The sequence below is a fragment of the Anolis sagrei genome, chromosome 4 (genome assembly GCF_037176765.1).
Source record: "Anolis sagrei isolate rAnoSag1 chromosome 4, rAnoSag1.mat, whole genome shotgun sequence".
NCBI classification, from domain to species: domain Eukaryota; kingdom Metazoa; phylum Chordata; class Lepidosauria; order Squamata; family Dactyloidae; genus Anolis; species Anolis sagrei.
Window position 1 is genome coordinate 221,252,888 of NC_090024.1, and position 19,305 is coordinate 221,272,192.

Here is a 19,305-nt window from a genome sequence, read left to right on the forward strand (position 1 = left end):
CTAGACATGAACAGACATTTTAAATTCCCAGGAGCAGAGTTGATTTAATATATTCAAATTTGCACTTCCTTAAAAAATCATTTAATATCTTGCTTTTCTGCCTGGATGGGACCCAAGACATCTAATAAAGACACATCCCAAAACTACCTACAGTTCGGAAAGTGAGTCTGCAATTCACATAACCTGAGAAATGGTTTGATATGGGCCATTCCTTAGGCTTTCAGTGCAAAAATATGTGAAAAAGGGAAGACTGATGAGGTGGGGCCTATAGATTTCCACAATTAGATTTACCAGGATCTCCATGAGCTTCTCAGATGTTTCTGGTATGAAATATTCATATCTGAGTTTATCCACTACAAACTAAAGAGTTTTGCACTACTGCTGCCATAACACTCTATTTAATGTGTTGTTGAAGGCTTTCATGGCTGAAATCACTGGGTTGCTATAAGTTTTTCAGGCTGTATGACCATGTTCCAGAAGCATTCTCTCCTGATGTTTCGCCTGCATCTATTTGTTTGCACAAAGAAGTCTCATTCACTGGGACATAATCAGTATATTGGAAGGAGGGCTCCAAGAGGAAGAAGTTCACTGAAAGTACGATAGTGGAAACAATCAGGCGACACTGCACGCAAACTGTAACACAATCCCTGAAGAATTCACCAAAATACCCAAAGAAGCATTTACAACATTTGGATTGGCTTTACTAACCAGACGTTTATTTCTCATAAGCACCAAACTGCTTCCCAAGCACAGAGTGCTTGGAAATAGGTATAAATTCATACATTTCTGAAGAGTGGGGAGGGCATATACAGTAGAAGGCAATCAGTAGAGCCTGCTGTTGTTTCCTTCTCAAAATCTGTAGTAGAAATTAGACCATGTTTTTTGTGGTACCATACACCTTCCTTGCCAAAGGGGTACGGTAATAAGCCTATATTCTTGAACTACATGAGTGAATGTGTCAGTGGCTAATTAAGCATGACTTGGGCTCCACAAAATATTCATTCCTCAGTCAGTTGAAGTCAGTCTCTGAACTATCTACTAAATTCTGTCAATAAATACAGAAGTATGCAAAATGGAGGACTACACATCCATGAGAACTCATGATTTTCCTACACTGTCACAGTATTATGATCTGGACAATATAACCTTCATATAGCTCTTTCATTTCAACCTACCTTCCAACGAGGCACACAGTCTTTAGGTTTCCAGTGGCCTCCTAGTTTGATTGTAGGGTCTTGAGAGAAGAACTGGTGAATCTCTTCCATGCTGATTTCGCTCATATTTACATCAATAGGACCCTCTGTATAACCAATCACAGAAAATGAGAAGCTGAAAGCACAAGTCTGAGAGTATCTTGTTTACAAATTATTTAACTACATTGTCACATTATATTGGAGCTTATTTGCATTCTTTCATTTCCACATAAATTGAGAGATTACCTGCTAATTTCCAGTAATTCTACATTTCCTGTCACTTTAGAGCCACCATTGGAAAACAATGAATTTATGATATGGTTGCAAGAGCCTTAATAATGTTTGACGAATTGGATCCCCACTTCTCTTTGCACACAATTTTGTGATATCCCAGGTCAAAACATCACTTTGTTCATGGTTGCAATTCCTAGATAGTCTCCCAAGGAGTGGTAAAGGAACCCCTAGTTCAAAACATATGGCAGATTTTTCTCACTCAGACGACTGGATAAAACAACAGCTACTATAAAGTAGAAAAAGTACATATGCAACTGAAATGTAACTATAGTTTATTTTTCTTTCAAGGGTCAACTGCTAGTCATCACTGACAGAGACTAGAAAATATGAAGAATCATAATGTGATTATACAATGAGCTCAATAAGTAAACCAAATAATTTGTCAAATCAAAACGCTGAAACTTCCTGCTGACCACAAACCACTTTTAAGGCTCTTGAAGTGAAAGAACGTGCAAGATCCTTCTCCATTTCCTCATTAATGCTTTTTTTATAGATAAAGTAAGTAAAAGATGCTTTTAGCATCTGATTTTTTTTAAATATATCATAATGCATCTGATAATACATTACTGTCACGTTACTAGTCACATTAAAATCATGAGCCAAAGTAAAAAAAAAAAATTAAATTCAAATGGCATTTAGGTCAGGTGGAATATGTTATGTACTAATTAACATTATTAGGGTGTGAAGTACTAAAACAGTGACCAACATACACCCCATATTTTTTATCAAATTTTTCTGTAGGTCCCCCTTAATGTCAAGAAATTCAAGACTGTGCATGTATACATGCAAATGTACACACTCACTGTCTTATAAGAAAGTGAAGCATAATGTCATATCAGTACTTACTCATAGAAGGGAGTCTTTCAGGGCAGGTATGGTTTGGAAAATAGGTAAAATCTTCAGGAAGAAAAGTTGTTGTTTGCAGAAATGTTTCATTGTGGTTCAAATCAAGAGGATAATCTGGTAGATGGAGAAAGAAAAATGAAGAATGCATCTTAAGCTATTGATTTTGCAGTTTGGCTTCCATTAGCAACAGTTACTGCCAACCAGTACATGGAGCACACTTTGTACCTATAGTGCTCTACAGCACAAACAAGCATTTTCAGACCATTTCAATCCTTACTAAGAACCCAGTTTATCGAATTAAAACAAACTCCATTATGAATCTGATCTTTGCTGAGTGTTATATATGCATCATTTTAGTATTTGGCTAATAGTTATCTGCAACTAATTGAGCCAAAAGATACATCGGAAATAAATTCAATCTCAGCCGTTTACTAGATACAAATCAGTAAGGAAAAAGGGTAATTTTCAATTATTCATTTTTAAACTATGTATGCTAAATTGCAAACTCTTAAGAAAACACTAGTATGACTAGATATTAGAAAGGAGGATTTTGCTACCAAAACAAAAGAAAAATTGAATACATTATTTCCTAAGTATTTCTCAGTGAAGATTTTAAGTTTAAAAGAATTTTAGAGAACTCATCAGCTAAATACTCAAATAAATAAATGGTTTAAATCCAACTTTAGCATTCCGTGAAGTGACTTAACATATCCAGTTCATTCAATGGACTACAGTAGTTTGAACTAAGAAACTGAATTTAGTTCTTAATTTTCTTTAGTGCCTAAGAGGCTATATTATCTGACATTTTATAATAAGACATTCTATTACTGCTCTGGGCAAGATGTTTAGCAGTGACCTTCATCACAACTCAAATAAAGCTTATTAAATTAATGAATGGTTTATGGCACTGATGTTTTATAAAATATATATAAAGCATGACAGATTTTCAACCTCATGATGGGAATAACTTAAATGTGTGAGATGAAGCCTCCATTGCTCCTTTTGAAGAACCTGCGCCAGTGTCTCCTGCTTTGTAGGTTATTAATTGTAATGAAGCATCAGTCAGGAGTTAATTTGAGCCAAGTGGCAATATTTTAGATGATTCTGCCTGATGCTTATTAAAAATCTGTTGAACTAATCCTAACAAGACTTGATTAAAAGAACACCGAGCAAGCTTTTATTTTCTCAGATCTGCCTATTATTTGGACCTATCTGTCTCACTTAAACCACAGCTGAACCAAACACACAGGTCATTTACCTATACAGGAAACTTTGGTCCACTCTTAAACAGTGGAATGATGCTCTTGTCATCATGTTTACATTGTGATATTCTTGTTTTAAGATAAACATAGTCCAAAGCTGTCTAAGAAGTCATGAGTAGAGATAATATCAGCTCTTATTTCTTATAGTTTTTCACTATCCCTAAATCCAATCCATTCTATTTCTACCTCATACTTCTGCCTCATATTCAAGTATTTCTTTTTAATGTATTTCCCTTTCATGTGAATGTCTTTGTATACAAGTATTTTGCATGCAATATTGTCTCACATACACATTTCTGCAAACAATTTTCCAGATATAAAACACTTCTACATGTTACTTTCACTAGCACATGCATTTTTGTGTGTATTTCTCCTAACATGCAAATTTTTGCATGCATTTTTAACTGCAGAATTGTGTTTGAAAATCAAAAATAAGTGCAATCCAAAAGATAATTGCACTTCAGCTGACATATTTGGGTAATGTAAATTTATATTTACTTGAGCCTAATGCACCATCAAATCTAATGCACACCTCAATTTTCAAAACCCTGAAACCAAAAAAGTATTTGCTGCCGAATGTAATACGTATCAGCAAAAAGTGCACTCTTCATAATTTGCGACCCCCCACCCCAAAAAAGGTGCACATTACAGTTGCTGCATTCTTAGAATTCCTTCATTAGAACACCAAAGCTTCTAAGAAATGGGGGAAAAACACCTTGGGGTGCATCTATGTATCATATGATTCTATGATGTAGGATAAATCCATTCTTATTGCCTTTGTTAAATGTTATGGAGTCAAGGCAGCTGTAGTTTGACAAGGTCTTCAGTCTTCTCTGCCAAAGAAGGCCAATGCCTCACCAAACTACAAATCCCAGGACTGCATAGCACTGAACCATGTCAATTAAATTAGAGGTGACATGCTTCAAAGAGGAACTCCGTGTGTGGCTCTTGAAGCAGCTTCCCCTTTTGCTTTGGCTCAGCACTAAGATTTTCCTATTACGCAAATCTAATGAACTCCCTAATTCTGGCAAGGTATTTTAGACAAAAAAGGTGAGCAATGGATTTGGATAAATATTGGTTAGCATTAAAGTGCCAACAAAAAGAAAGCAAAGTCTGCTGTGAAATTGGGAAAGTCTGCTGTGGAACTTCAGAGTATTCCTTGCCTAAGAAAACCTTATTAAAATGCATGATGTCAGCTTAAATTGACAGACAACGTAAAGACACCCCCCCCATATAACCACATTGTTCTTCCTGTCTAATCTTTACTAACCCATTGCTTTCTCCATGCTCTCCAAACATGTTGACAAATATGAACAATTATTCTGGACAGTTACATATATGTATATACACTCCAATTTTAAATATATTGCATGTGACAAATGTGTGCACAACCAACCAATTTGGTAACCTCAATTTGGTAACCTCAGTTTGGTAACCTCAAGCTAGCATATTAAGGCTACATCCAACATTTCATTTTTAAAGTCTTCTTCTTCCACTCCATCTTATTTCATTAACTCAGCTGAGCAGTCATAAGATATATTAAGGATAGTGGATTATACTTTGTTGTGAGGGAGGCCAATATTGAATTGCAAATAGATGAAAGGCTATTAGCATCAGGAAGAGCCAGTGAATCATGCATTCTTGTTATTGTAATAGCAAGGATTGAATAAACTCTCCTTAACATCAGACGAAAGAGAACATGCTGCAATTCGTTGTTGTTTAGTTCCAGTTCTTATTACATACTTACTATTTGCAGAGTGGGATAAGATATACCAGGGCAACACTAACTTTAATTCACAAGCCATCTTGTTAAAATCATTATTACTGCAGATATGAAAATGAGCTGCTTTCTGTCGCTATTCACATATTTACTATTCCACCCTAGATGCTACTTGCAGCTGTCTCATTTGTTATGCTGATCATTATAACAGAGTTATGAAGTGTTCAAATCTTCCCATATTGAAAAATGAGAGTAGAGATCAACAGCAGTGGTAGCTGAAAATTCAACTGCGGGTGGAGTATTGTCATTATAAAGTTCTTTTGATGGTTGTAAGAAAGCAAGGATGAAGAAAAGGTTATTTTCCAAATGCTGGTAAATAATAATAATAATAATAAACCTTTGTTTATAACCCGCTACCATCTCCCGAAGGACTTGGTGCGGCGTACAAGAGGCTGAGACCCAATACGTCAATAAACAACACAACAACAATACATCAATAAATAACTCAAGAAATAGACATTAAACAGCACGATGCAATTTAAAATCAGTGTCAGGGCCAGTTGTAATGGATTAAAAATTTAAAAACATGACCAGGTGAAATGGATAGGTATTTTTGGAGAAGATAGGGCGTGCAGACATTCCTAGATTTCTAGTAAAGTACATTTGGGACAAAGTGCTTTGGGGTTTCCTATTCTGGGAAGGCACACTGGAACAGCCATGTTTTCAAACTCCTCCTAAAGACTGCCAGCGTCGGGGCATGCCTGATATCCTTGGGGAGTGAATTCCAGAGTCGAGGGGCCACCACAGAGAAGGCCCTGTCCCTTGTCCCCCCAAATGGTGCTTGCGATGCAGGTGGGATCGCGAGCAGGACCTCTCCGGAAGATCGAAGAGATAGTGGGAGTTCGTATACAGAAATGCAGTCACGCAGGTAGGAGGGTCCCAAACCGTAAACTACAATTCCCATCCTTTCTCAACATTAATTATGCTGGATAGAGCTGCTGAGCATGGCAGTCCAAGAACGATCGACTGACCACAAATTCTACATTATTCCCATAAACTTCTATATGCATAAAATTCTAACACAGGATTTTAGCTCATTCGTATTTTTGTGTGAAGGGGAAGCAATGCAGGCAATGTGGCTCAAATGCTGTAGAGTAATCCACCCCAAATATAACATATTTGTTATACTCTCAGCAAAAAAGAAAAGGACACAACAGAAGTAAATAAACAAACCTCTCCTTTGACAATAGCTTATGCTTCTGTTGCACCGCATGCCATATTTCATAACCTTATCTCAAATCATCTAAATATAGCATTAGGATAAATTGGACAATTGGAGTTTCCACAGGACTGGGTTAGTTGTGTAATCTGCAAAAAACTATGAGATTTAAAGGACAGAGTAGCCTTCCCTCCATCATGTACATATTGAAATTTGAGTCTCAAACTCAGAATCTAACATAATTTCTTCTTCCTGGATGTACTAGCTAAATGGAAATTAAGCAACACTGTTGTTTAACAACACTGAGCAACTGAGAGCAACTGGATTATGCAATTAGTGATGACACAAGAGCTGTGTCCCAAGACTGAGAAAAGATAGTTTCTATGAAAGCATGCTTATCAAGTACAAGGTTCACTATGCGCAAGCAGCTCACAGTAGTCACACAACCAACCAATATTCTTGCCCAAGAATTAGATGTATGTAGCATTTTAGAGGGACATTGACTGGAATGGCGATTCAAGTGACGAGACTGTTTTATTGTTTTAATGCTTGTTTGGTTTTACTATTGTAATTGTTTGTATTGGCATCCAATTGATGCCCAATGTAAGGCATTGATTCTTGCCATTATTTATGTGTAAACCGCTTGAGTCCCCCCAGGGGTGAGAAAGGCAGTATATAAATACTGTAAATCAATCAATCAATAAATATTAATACAACAACTGATTGTGTATCTTCCCTTTGATGTAGTATAGATACAACGAATGTGACTTTTACCCACAGCTGCCCATTGTCCTAGGTAGGCTGTGAAACTATACAGATTTATCCAGACTTCAGCACTAAGCACAGCTAATAGATCTCCCAAAAGCCTACGGCTTAAAGATGGATTATGCTTTACTACAGAAACTAAATAAGCAATAAGCATTCCATTCAAATTGAGATATGCTTATTTAAATGTTACAAATTCTTCTGAGTACATATACAGAGCCCGGTACTGGAGAAGTGGGAGTGATCATGTCAATAGTCAGCATGATGTTTAAGGCTCTATTCTTCCCACTGATTCTGAATATCCTTTAAAGCCCATCTTTCAAGCATTCCGGTGGCACGGTCTTTTTCCCTCCTTGCCCCCTTTTACCTTTGCCTTCCTGCTCCTCAGCGCTGCCGGTGGTGCTGCCGGCAGCAACGAGGAGCAGGAAGGCAAAGGTAAAGAGGGTGAGGGGGCGGTCTTTTTCCCTCCTCGCCCCCTTTACTTTTGTCTTCCTGTTCCTCGTCGCTGCCGGGGCCTCTTGCCGCTGATTGGGCCCCGCGACATCTCAGTCGCCTCCTCAATTGCAGGGCCCAAGCAGCGGCAAGAGACCCAGGCATTGACGAAGAGGAGGAAGAGAAAGGTAAAGAGGGTGAGGAGGGGAGGGGATGTCCCTACTTCGAAGTTTTTCACTTATCACGGGTGGTCCTGGAACGTAACCCCTGTGATAAGTGAGGGACCGCTGTATAAGCCTAGTTTTTCAGCCCCCTTTTTAGTTTGAAAAAGCTCCCCTCGGCTTATACTCAAATCAAGGTTATTTATTATTTTACTGATATTATTATTATTATTATTATTATTATTTCATTTACATTATTTTACTCTATTATTATTCGAAGGATACATAAGCACATTTACATTGAAGAAGATAAGAATAATGGTTAAATCAGAGTTGGGCAGTCTTATATTAAATTAGTTTTATGTAAATATTCAAAAACATTTAACCTACTAATGCCTCAATTAATGTAATTTTATTGGTATCTATTTTTATTTTGAAATTTACCAGTAGCTGCTGCATTTCCCACCCTCGGCTTATATTTGTGTTAATATGTTTTCTCAGTTTTTGGTGGTAAAATTAGGTGCACCGGCTTATATTTGGGTTGGCTTACACTCGAGTATATACGGTACACAATGGTTGGAAAAGCAACGCATATGGTGAACAGGAATATTTCTTATGTATGCATTTAATTTTCTAGTGAGATATTTCTACTAAATCGCATTTTCATAAAACTCTTGGCTGAAAATTCGAATGTACCTTTTTGCAAATATAAGTTTTCTGCAACGGGCCTGATTTACAATTTGTTGTTGTTACGTGTCTTTGTTTCCAACTTAGAAGAAACCCTATCACAAGAATTTCCTGGCAAGATTTGTTCAAGTGTTTTCCCTACCTTGTTCCTGGCTGAATGGGAATTTGAATATTTGTTTCCTGGAATCCTAACCCAGCACACAAACCTTTGCACCCTGCTGGGTCTCTTTGGGTGTAGGGCAATTCAATTTAATATCACATTCTACCATTAACAAATATCAGTGAAAATTATTTCAATATCAGGTAGCTGGGGGAAGCATGATATAAAGGGAGATTACATTTAAAGAACAGGGTTCTACATTGAAGATCTTTGAATTCAAAGGAAATTTACAAGAGATTTTAGTATCTTTCCAAGTGGCATTCTCTAGCTACTGGATCCTTTTGAAATCCAGATACTGCAGTTTGCTATACTATTCATGGCATTCTGCAGTAGAAAGCAGTTCTGTGCTTCTATGGATTTATTTATTTATTTATTTATTTGCCTTACTTATATACCGCTGTTCTCAGCCCGAAGGCGACTCACAGCGGTTCACAACAAGAAGAGACAGCAGAATTCAATGTTACAGTATAAAAGCAGGTATCAAACTAATACAATTGCACAATTAATAAACAATAAACAATATGGATAGTCCATATTATGAAAGATCTCTCCTTGTGTTTCACACATTGGCTGGGTTCCTTTCCCACTCCCATATCCATATATCCCAAAGGTATCAAAACTCATAATAATATACCTGAGTCATTCCCACTGCTGTTCCTCTTGGCATAGGCACTGCGGACCACCTGTTCATAAACCTGAGCTCCTATTGTTCTCATGTTTTCACGTATCATGATGCCTTGAGCTTGCATCATGAAGAGGTAGGTGTTCACTGAAATAAAAGAAAGGTTAGATTAGTCACAGTATTTCTGCACAGCAAGAAATTATTTTGAAGTATTTTACTAATTGCTTCTGCTTCATCACCAGAAAGATTTGGGGGGGGGGGGGGAGAGAGAGAGAGCTAAAACAGAAAGTCAATATAGCTCTATTCTAAAAAAAGTTTCAGAAAATAAGCAAATCACCGAATAATCCAAAATATATACTTTCACATTGGCCAGGCAGGTATTCATGAGCCCATAGACCAGTGTTTCTCAACCTTCCTAATACCATGACCCCTTAATACAGTTCCTTATGTTGTGGTGACCCCCAACCATAACACTATTTTCATTGCTACTTCATAACTGTCATTTTGCTACTGTTATTAATCATAATATATCTGATATAATATAATAATATAATATAATATAATCATAATATATCTGATATGCAGGATGTATTTTCATTCACTGGACTAAATTTGGCACAAATACCGGATACGCCCAAATTTGAATATTGGTGCAGTTGGGGGGGGGGGGGATTTGTTTTGTCATGTGGGAGTTGTAGTTGCTGGCATTTATAGTTAACCTACAATCAAAGCGCATTCTGAACTCCACGATGGAATTGAGCCAAACTTGGCATGCAGAACTCCCATGACCAACAGAAAATACTGGAAGGGTTTGGTGGACATTGACCTTGAGTTTTGGAATTGCAGTTCACCTACATCCAGAGAGCACTGTGGACTCAAACAATGCTAGAACTGGACCAAATGTGGCATGAATACTCAATATGCCCAAATGTGAATACTGGTGGAGTTTGGGGAAAATAGAGCTTGACATTTGGGAGTTGTGGTTTCTGGTATTTATAGTTTACCTGCAATCACAAAGCATTCTGAACCCCACAAACGATAGAATTGGGCCAAACTTCCCACACAGAACCCCCATGTCTTGAAGAGAATCGCCGGTGTGAGCCTCCCTCGAGCCTCACACACTCTCCCTTGCCCACACATGCGCACCACACTGATATGTGTCAAGCATGCCTACTCTCCCCTCCCTGCTCTCAGAAATAGCCCTCCCCTTGGCTGAGAGGCTGGCCAATCACAGCGGAGGACAGCTCTTGGTGGGAGAATTCATCGTCTGTTTTCAAAAAGGATGAGAAGGACAGGAACAACAACAACAAAACTTTATTTATATACCGCTCTACCTCCCTGTGGGGACTCACGAGCGGTTTCCAAGTAACATCATCAATACGTACAGAGTAAACATAAACATAAAATTAACAAAGCAATATAAGCATAAAAAATCACAATAGCACATCTATATATATAAATTTGTTAGGGGCATCCAACGGAGCCACAAAACTCAACCCCCCCCCCCCAAAGAAACTTAACCAAAATTCCCATGCCCATAACACAACCCACAAGGTACAAACATATCTACTCAAAATGAAAAACAACACAACAACACACTCACAAAACGGCAAAACAACTGAGCATGCGCATTGGCGCCCAGCCGCAAGTTCCCTGGCGCGCGCACACAGCCTTCTGGCCAACTTTCCCTCTGCGGAAGCCATGCCCACTCCAAGCCCCGCCGCGCCGCTTCCCGCACACACACACACCCTGCCGCACACACACACACACAACCCAACGCTCCTTCATTCCCCCCGCCGCACACACACACTCCCCACCAGTAAGACACGCCCCCTTCCTTCGCCTCTCACCCCTTCCCTCCCTGTGTCACTCCTTCCCTCCTCCCACTCCCCGCCGGTAAGACATGCACCCTCCCTCCCTTCCCCCCCACCCCTTCTGTCCCTGTCTCACTCCTTCCCTCCTCCCACCCTCCGCCGGTAAGACAAGCCCCCTTCCTTCCCCCCCACCCCTTCCCTCCCTGACTCACTCCTTCCCTCCTCCCACCCTCCGCCGGTAAGACACGCCCCCTCCCTTCGCCACGGCGGGCCCAATCACACTCATGCCAGTAAGACACGCCCCCTTCCTCCCCCCCCACCCCTTCCCTCCCTGACTCATTCCTTCTCTCCTCCCACCCTCCGCCGGTAAGACACGCCCCCTCCCTACGCTGCGGCGGGCCCAATCACACTCACGCCGGTAAGACACGCCCCCTTCCTCCCCCCCCACCCCTTCCCTCCCTGACTCAGGAAAGAGGTAAAGAAGGAAGAAGAAAAGGAAATAAAAAATGAAAGAAGGAAGGAAACATGGAGGGGAAAAAGGAGGCAAAGGAAGAAAGGGGGAGGGAATGAGGGAAAGAGAGAAGGATGAAACTAAGGAGCGAAAGAAGGAAAGAAAGAAAGAAAAGAAAGAAAGAAAGAAAGAAAGAAGTAGAAAAGGAAGAAAGGGGAGAAAAACGGGGAAAGAATAGGTAGGTACCTCTCTTTCATAATACTCCAGATATCTACCTCTACTTTGAAAAGATTTCCTATAGGCCACAGCAACGCGTGGCAGGGTACAGCTAGTATATATTAAAAATAATCCTGCCTGTTCAAGGCAATTTAAAAAGGCCGGGTCAAGGCTAATGCAATTTCTAGAGGGCCCAGGAAATTAGGTGCAATGATATAGCAACCTCTACTGCCAAAGGGGTTCCTAAGACAATTAGAAATATATGTTGATGGTCTTTGGTGAGCCCTCTGAAAGCCCCTCACGACACCCCAGGGGTCCCGAACCCCAGGTTGAGAAACACTTCCATAGACAGCATTAGGGTTGTGCGATTAATCTTGAAACAAACAAGCAATACACAACACATAAAATGAAGACGTTTTGCACAGATCTCTGAAATTCTTACATACCATAAAACATAATGGTACAGAATTTTAAAAAATAGTTTTTCAGGCAATTCTAAACCAAACAGAAGTGCATGCTTTTCCCCTTTAAAGAAAAAACTGTTAGATCAAATGTGGCCTTCTAAATGTTCTTGGGACTGCAATTCTCAACAGACCTGTCCCCCCCCCCCCCCCCCAATGAATTCAATATTAAATCAGACATTAATAAATTGTAATATCTTTCACTGTCCTCAAAAGTTGTTTTCCCAGTAACATTGTCACTGTTGGGGTTTGCATTTCTAAAGTCATATTTTCTCCATATTCACATTTCTTGAATATAGTGAAGTTACCATATCATAAAAGGTACATTTCATGTAAAGAGTATTTATTATAAAGTTTAAGAGACACCCACTAATAATGGAGTTTACATGTACTCTTGAGGTGAAGAAAGGAATTCATTAAAAATGAATGCCCCATGAGGACAACTCTGAGAATACCATGAACAATTTTGAAAATGAATATATTTATCATGCAAGTAGTCATCAAAATGGTAAACAGCTAGATCAGAACAATTTTTTTATGTAAAAGGAAACAGCTAAAAAATCTCAGCTCTTTAGTGAATCAATACACTGCATAAAATAGGTTAAGGGCCTGTTATTCTTGAGAATAAACACTGGTACATGCTGGTATCAGGAAGCTTTAAACTTTTATATGCATACGCCTATTTAGACAGAAAGGACAAAGGTTAGACAGGCTACCAGAGGCCACTGCCCTCACATTCCTCTACAGAGTTCACTTCCAAATCTTTCAAAACATGAATTCAAATAATAGTAATTAAAAATCGAGAACATGCTTAACTCCAAACTGAGTACTCCTAATGAGTTACTGAAACAACCCAATGGATGGGAAAACCCTAAGGAAGGGACTGTACTAAATTAGATGAATTCAGAAAGAAAGGGAGAGATGGAACTGGAGGGGAACTGTAATTGCAAGGGCTGAGGAGTAGGCCTTTTTCAACTTGAATAAAATAGGATTTTTCAGTTAAGTGTTTAGGAGGGAACTATGGGGTAAATTATTTGTGGAGGAATTTCTATACTGCATTTGCATCTAGATTATTGTTATGGTTGCATCCAAATATTGCTATACTGCTGAACAGCACAAGCTGAAGGGTCCTGCATCAAGTATTTCATTGGCATCTCACTAGAAGCAGGGAATCTTTGGAACAGTGTTTATATTAAATTACAATACAGAACTTATTTTATTATATTCAATACAGAACTAGAAATATATTGGAACTCAAACTATGGTTGTGTCAAATACACTCCAGAGTCAAAAATACTTTTGATAAATGAAGAAAGCTAATTAAGAATGTGTCAGACAAAGAGTTGATTAGGTGTTATTGCCAGGCATCAGAAATGAAGATTTAGTATTAAATTCTGTCTTTTTCCACAGAAGGAAAAACCCCCGAATGTAATAGACCTGCCCCGACTCCAAATGATTCTGAAGGCACATTCCTGAAAAATATATGAGGAGGAATGTTTTGCTTGCTATACTGGCAACATACAACCTTCATATACTTCCTCTGCAATCCTTGCTGGAGTTTTTTTTTTTTTTACTCTGCAGGAAGAAATGGGTTGTGTGAATAAAGCATAGGAGCAACAAGAACGTGAGAGAGGAAGAAAAAGCAGGTCAGACGTGTGTGGAAAGTGGACAGATAAGGCAATAATGCAAATGAAGGAACCATGTTCCATCTTTTGCACGCTTCCTGGACAAGGGATGAGGGATGAAGTACAACTATGGATAGAATTTTCATCTTCATTCTGGAGAGGTTTTTAAATATTAATATAATGGAAATTTAAATATCAAATTAGAACTAATCTAGAGGTAGTAAATGTACTCTCTCCCAAATAAATGTAATTCATTTGAATTTTTCAAACTCTTTTAAAGTATGGATTTAACATAGTGGCATTTTAACACTTACTTTCTTATCTGTGGCTGCTACTAAGAAGACTCAAGAAAAGAAAACTCTGCTTGCTTCATACGACACTAAAAACAGAAACTGGACATAGTTTATAATCATACTATCTGGTGAACTGTGAGAAGTAGACAAGAGGCTTTGCCACAGGCTATGGAGGAGGGAATACGTACTGGAAATTTTTCACTTGTGCTCAAGCAAAAAGCTTGTTCACTCTGTTCAGTCACATATATAGTATTTTATTTGTAAGACAAAAAAAGCTCCATCTCAGCAGAATGTACAATTTTGAAACAGGACAACAAAAATAACAAGGTCTCCTGCTGAGAAGACTTAGTATCTGGACTGTAACAGTTCTTCTGTTTATATTCATAAACATGTGTGATTGAATGTTCAATTACAGTGGGCTCTTGGTTTCAGATGGGGTTTGCTTAGATGACCCCACCTCTCCCCACTCCCACCCCCTGGATACCAACATCTATGAATTCTCAAATCCCACTATGTATAGTGATATAGTAAAACAGTGTCCCTTACATAAAAAGACTACAAACTTGTTCAGTACTGCATGTGAAGTAATTGATTTTATTGAGTTCCGACTGAGGCGAGATCCTATAGCACTGCAAGGCATATTGGACTCAGATTCCCATCAACCCTATCTGATATGGCCAATCTGCAAGGATGATGGGGAAATGTAAACCAACAGTATCTGGAAGATGTCAGGTTTCTTCCGATGTCTGAATTAAGTGTGGAAATAACCTAGTGCCAGGACTAGAAAAATGCAGATGGTCTGATCATGTGACTCTCATGTAATTGGCTGTTGATATCAGGGATTTTGGAATGCCTTTTAAAAAAGAAGCATTCAAGCTACATATATTAGCTACATATAACTTTTAGGAGGGTTTTTTTATATATTAATTCTTCTGAGATAGTTGCTACATATAAATACACGCTCTTCCTAGATCCAGAATGGCAAATACATTACCACTTCAACAGGATATAGAAGAGGACTATCTTGCTTAAATCTTAATTATTCTGGGTATAAGCACATGTAATACCCACAGAAAAATGATGCATGATGAAAAAGTAGAAAGCCAGTTGCTGCACAGAAGCATGCAACAATGAAATAGAAAGTGAACAGGAGCCAAAACAAGCTAAAAGAATGACAAGCTGTTATTTACAAACACAGCTCCTTTAAAAAAGTATGTCAGTAAAAGACAGTCAAATGTAAATTAATAGACAAGCTTCTGAAAGCACTGATGGCATAGCAATTTGTAACTGAATTTAACAATCCTGTTGTTACAGACATTTTGTGAGACTACTTGAACTTGTTTAGGTTATCAAGCTAGTACAGATCTCTTGAGTATTTCAGTTGTACCCCTGTCAGCCTTGCAAATGGATGAGAGGGAAATTTAATAAAATCATATGTACAATTCAAATCTTTCAGACCTTGCTAAAGTGACTTTCAAAGCCATGCAAATCAAGATATGACTTCTATGATAAATACCGCAGCAACAGGTAAATGGAATAAATCATTGTGTTAGGGTATGCAGTTTAAACACACCAGCCATAATAGTTGCTCCTTGGTAAAAGAAAATACACAAGGATTTTCAAGCAAACAAATCCTATTACAAGAATTTAGCGAGAGTGAGAGGAAAAGTATTCAATTCAAGAGTGGTTGGAAAGCATTTCCAAATCTGCTCACAGCTGAACTGATGATGTCCCTCCAAACTGCACTCAATGGCATATGCCTCCAGAAGTTCCCAGAACCCAAAGAGAGGGTTCTGGGAATTTTTGAATGGAAGCAAAGGGGCCCCACTGTATCTGTCTCTCTTTGAATGCCAGCAAGTATCAGTATTCTGCCATTCATTCCTGGAGCCAAGCTATTTACATTTCTACATTTACAAGGCCATTTACATTTCTAGTTTAATTCTGAGTATGCATTTATTTATTTCAAATGCACAAGTGAAGAGATATGGTAAATGTACAAAGAAAAAATGAATCAGAAATAAATCCATAGACACCAAGATGCAATGCAAAATTGCATAATACTATTTACTACTTCCTCTTGTATTTATGCATTAGAATTTAGGATTTGCAATAGTTACTTCCAAATCATCCAGTGGAATAATTTGCAGGGATAACGTCCAAATTGAACAAAAGTATTATATTGGGATTAAATTTGATAGCCTTCCAAATTAATGAGATTATCTTCAGCCATGAGAGATTATTAATTATTTTATACAAGTTAATGGATTTACCAAGCTTGGAGGATTAAATCAAGGCAAGACATATGATCTAATCCAATTTTAGTATATGGACAAGTTCTAACCCTTGATTCCCCACCCCCTTTTTTTTCTGGATATGAAAATGTCAATTTTAGCCACAACAGGGGGATTCGAAACAAAAGGGAAGTAACCACTGGGTTATTTTGTGGTTCTTACTTCCAACAAAGAAAAACTTCCTTTTGGACTATCACTGTCTTAGTTTTATCTATACAGAACCTTTTTTCCCTAGATGTAGCAGTACAGAACCTTTTTCAGAAATCCTGTTCTCTGCCTAAGCAAATGGGCTGTGGTTTCACAAGGTACGGAGATATCTTGGAGAAGAGTTAGTATTTACTGTTGCTAATGGGGTTTAAATTTCAGTGTCTTCTCTCTTGGTTCACACATGGCCAAAAAAGGGGGACATGGCCTCTGCCAGACCTACTCCAGCTGGAAAAGATAGACCAAAACTCCTGCTTAGCCTAAGATCTAATTTTAGTACCCCTCCAAACACCTGGATCTCATATGTCAACTTCAGTTTTCCTCACCTTTATGGGAAGGTCTGGAAACTCATCAATTCAGACAGATTAATAGAAATATGCTTTGGAGAAAATTTATCATCATCTGGGTACAACTCTCCCATGGAAAGACTGAAATGAGTTTCTCGTTACAGTGGTAACAAATGAAGTTAAGTTAAACATCTCAACTACAATATGGTAACAAACGCCAAAAGTATTTAAACACATTAGTCCCATAAGAGTGGGGCTGTTCAGGCAGAGTAGTTACTAAATCCAATAAATGAAATCTTCAAACTCAGTAGTAAAATCATATTTTAGTCAGGGGTGATTTGAATGCAATGTTCCTGCTTCTTGGCAGGGGGTTGGACTGGATGGCCCATGAGGTTTCTTCCAACTCTTTTGATTCTATGATTCTAGCCATAATGCTAAAGTTCTGTTCTGGTCCAAGATGAGGCAGGACAAAACTGGGAACATAGGGATTGGTCCTCCCTCTTACGATTAGAGAAGCACTGACACATTAAAGCTGACTGTGAGGAACCAATCCCAGGATAAAGGCCTGCATGCCCATACGGCAGGAAAACACAAAACATTAAAGTTTACAGACTAGTGCCTTAGGACCCATTTTTTTCCCAAAAATATCCAAAGGTAATAAATATAGCAGACATGCTGCAGACACAAATAATATATGTCCCTGGCTTCCACAGGAAATCAGTTATCTACTATGAAACTCAGTAGCAAAAGCATGTGGTTTTGTATGTGAGAACTTTCTGATTTAGTATCAGATCCTTATGTTAGAAGTTTCTCGTGTAGTGGACTGCAAAAAAATAAATAAATCTCAAGACATATTTGAAGTAGGCAAATGCTGAGTTAGACAGACCAAGAACAGAACTGTATATAAAGTAGCTACACATATATGTGCTCCCTGTCTCATTTTCAAACATACATGCAAATCCTCACTCCCATAGTCTGAAGCAATTTCAAATGCACTTAGAGCATAAGGCTTGTATATTTCATTTTTATGTGACATGTAGACGGAATGATAAAATGATTTGCAACATCTGGAACTCATGTAAAATCAATGTCTACTTAGTTTATTACAGGGACTGGAGCAGTCACAAGACACCTTCAATGGCAAAGTTACTAACAGCAGTCTTATATTGTCAAGTAAGAAAAGCCCTTCATTTATAAGAAGTAAACAAAAGTATATCTTGTAATATAAGTCTTATTACTCCAAAAATTCAAGCTTCATGTACCACTTTGTAAAAGCAATTATGGTACATGCATGTACTATTAATGCATTTAAAAAATGCATACTTGGATGTTCCTAGATTCCTCAGTTATGCACGTAACAACAGGTCAACCACAACAGTTATATAGCAATATTCTGTCATCTCTCAAACCAAACATTGTTGCAGAGACTACCAGAATAGTATCGACAGAGTAGCATACTTAGTTTTTTTGGTTTGTTTGTTTGTTTTTTTTGTCGTGTCAGGAGCAACCGCTCCTGTTGTGAGAGAATTGGCCGTCTGCAAGGACGTTGCCCAGGGGACGCCTGGATGATTTTTGATGTTTTATCATCCTTGTGGGAGGCTTCTCTCATGTCCCCGCATGAGGAGCTGGAGCTGATAGAGGGAGCTCACCCGCCTCTCCCCGGATTCGAACCTGCGACCTGTTGGTCTTCAATCCTGCTGGCACAGTGTATTAACTCACTGCGCCACTGCATCATAATAGAATCTGGTCTATGTGTTTAGAAATCTGTTGACTTTTACATGCAACTTTGCTTCTTTGAAACTTGGGCATCATTTGGATGACATTTCAAAAACTTCAAATAAACAAGCAATAAGATAAAACAATCTCTCCTTATTAGGAGCTTTGAATAGATAAATGCCATGCACACAAATGGCATTAGACAAACAAAGTAGGAAGGTTCTATTAGATACTATAAAGTGGAAGACCTTATCTAGCTTCCAATGTTGTGCAAGCATTCATGGAGAAAATAATGATGATGTGTGGGTACAAGGACACAAATTGGAGGGAGGGGGACATACCTCACTACAGTATTAGTAAGAGTAAGCTGCCTGATACTGACCCAAGGAAAAATATGGTGGTTCTAAATGTCTCAGAGTCACATGAGTCAAAATAAAAAATAAAACTGTGGAGGGAGTGGATAGAAAAAAATGCACCTGTTTTGCTTACTATCAAAAAGAAATTATTCGTCAAAAAGGCTTTTCACATACATGAAAATGACAGATGTAAGAAGTAATGCAGCTTGATTTTAAAAGGTTTGTATAGG

General features: G+C 38.4%; 1 protein-coding gene across 1 annotated transcript in view; it reads right to left on the reverse strand.

The window, feature by feature from the left end:
- Nucleotides 1-19,305, reverse strand: part of B4GALT5 (beta-1,4-galactosyltransferase 5) — a 64,286-nt gene that overhangs the window by 11,640 nt on the left and 33,341 nt on the right. The window contains exons 2-4 of the mRNA XM_060772133.2: nucleotides 9,374-9,508; nucleotides 2,334-2,447; nucleotides 1,176-1,300 (exon numbers count right to left, since the gene is read on the reverse strand). Coding sequence (XP_060628116.1) covers nucleotides 1,176-1,300; nucleotides 2,334-2,447; nucleotides 9,374-9,508 — 374 coding nt within the window. The remainder of the gene's footprint in view (nucleotides 1-1,175; nucleotides 1,301-2,333; nucleotides 2,448-9,373; nucleotides 9,509-19,305) is intronic.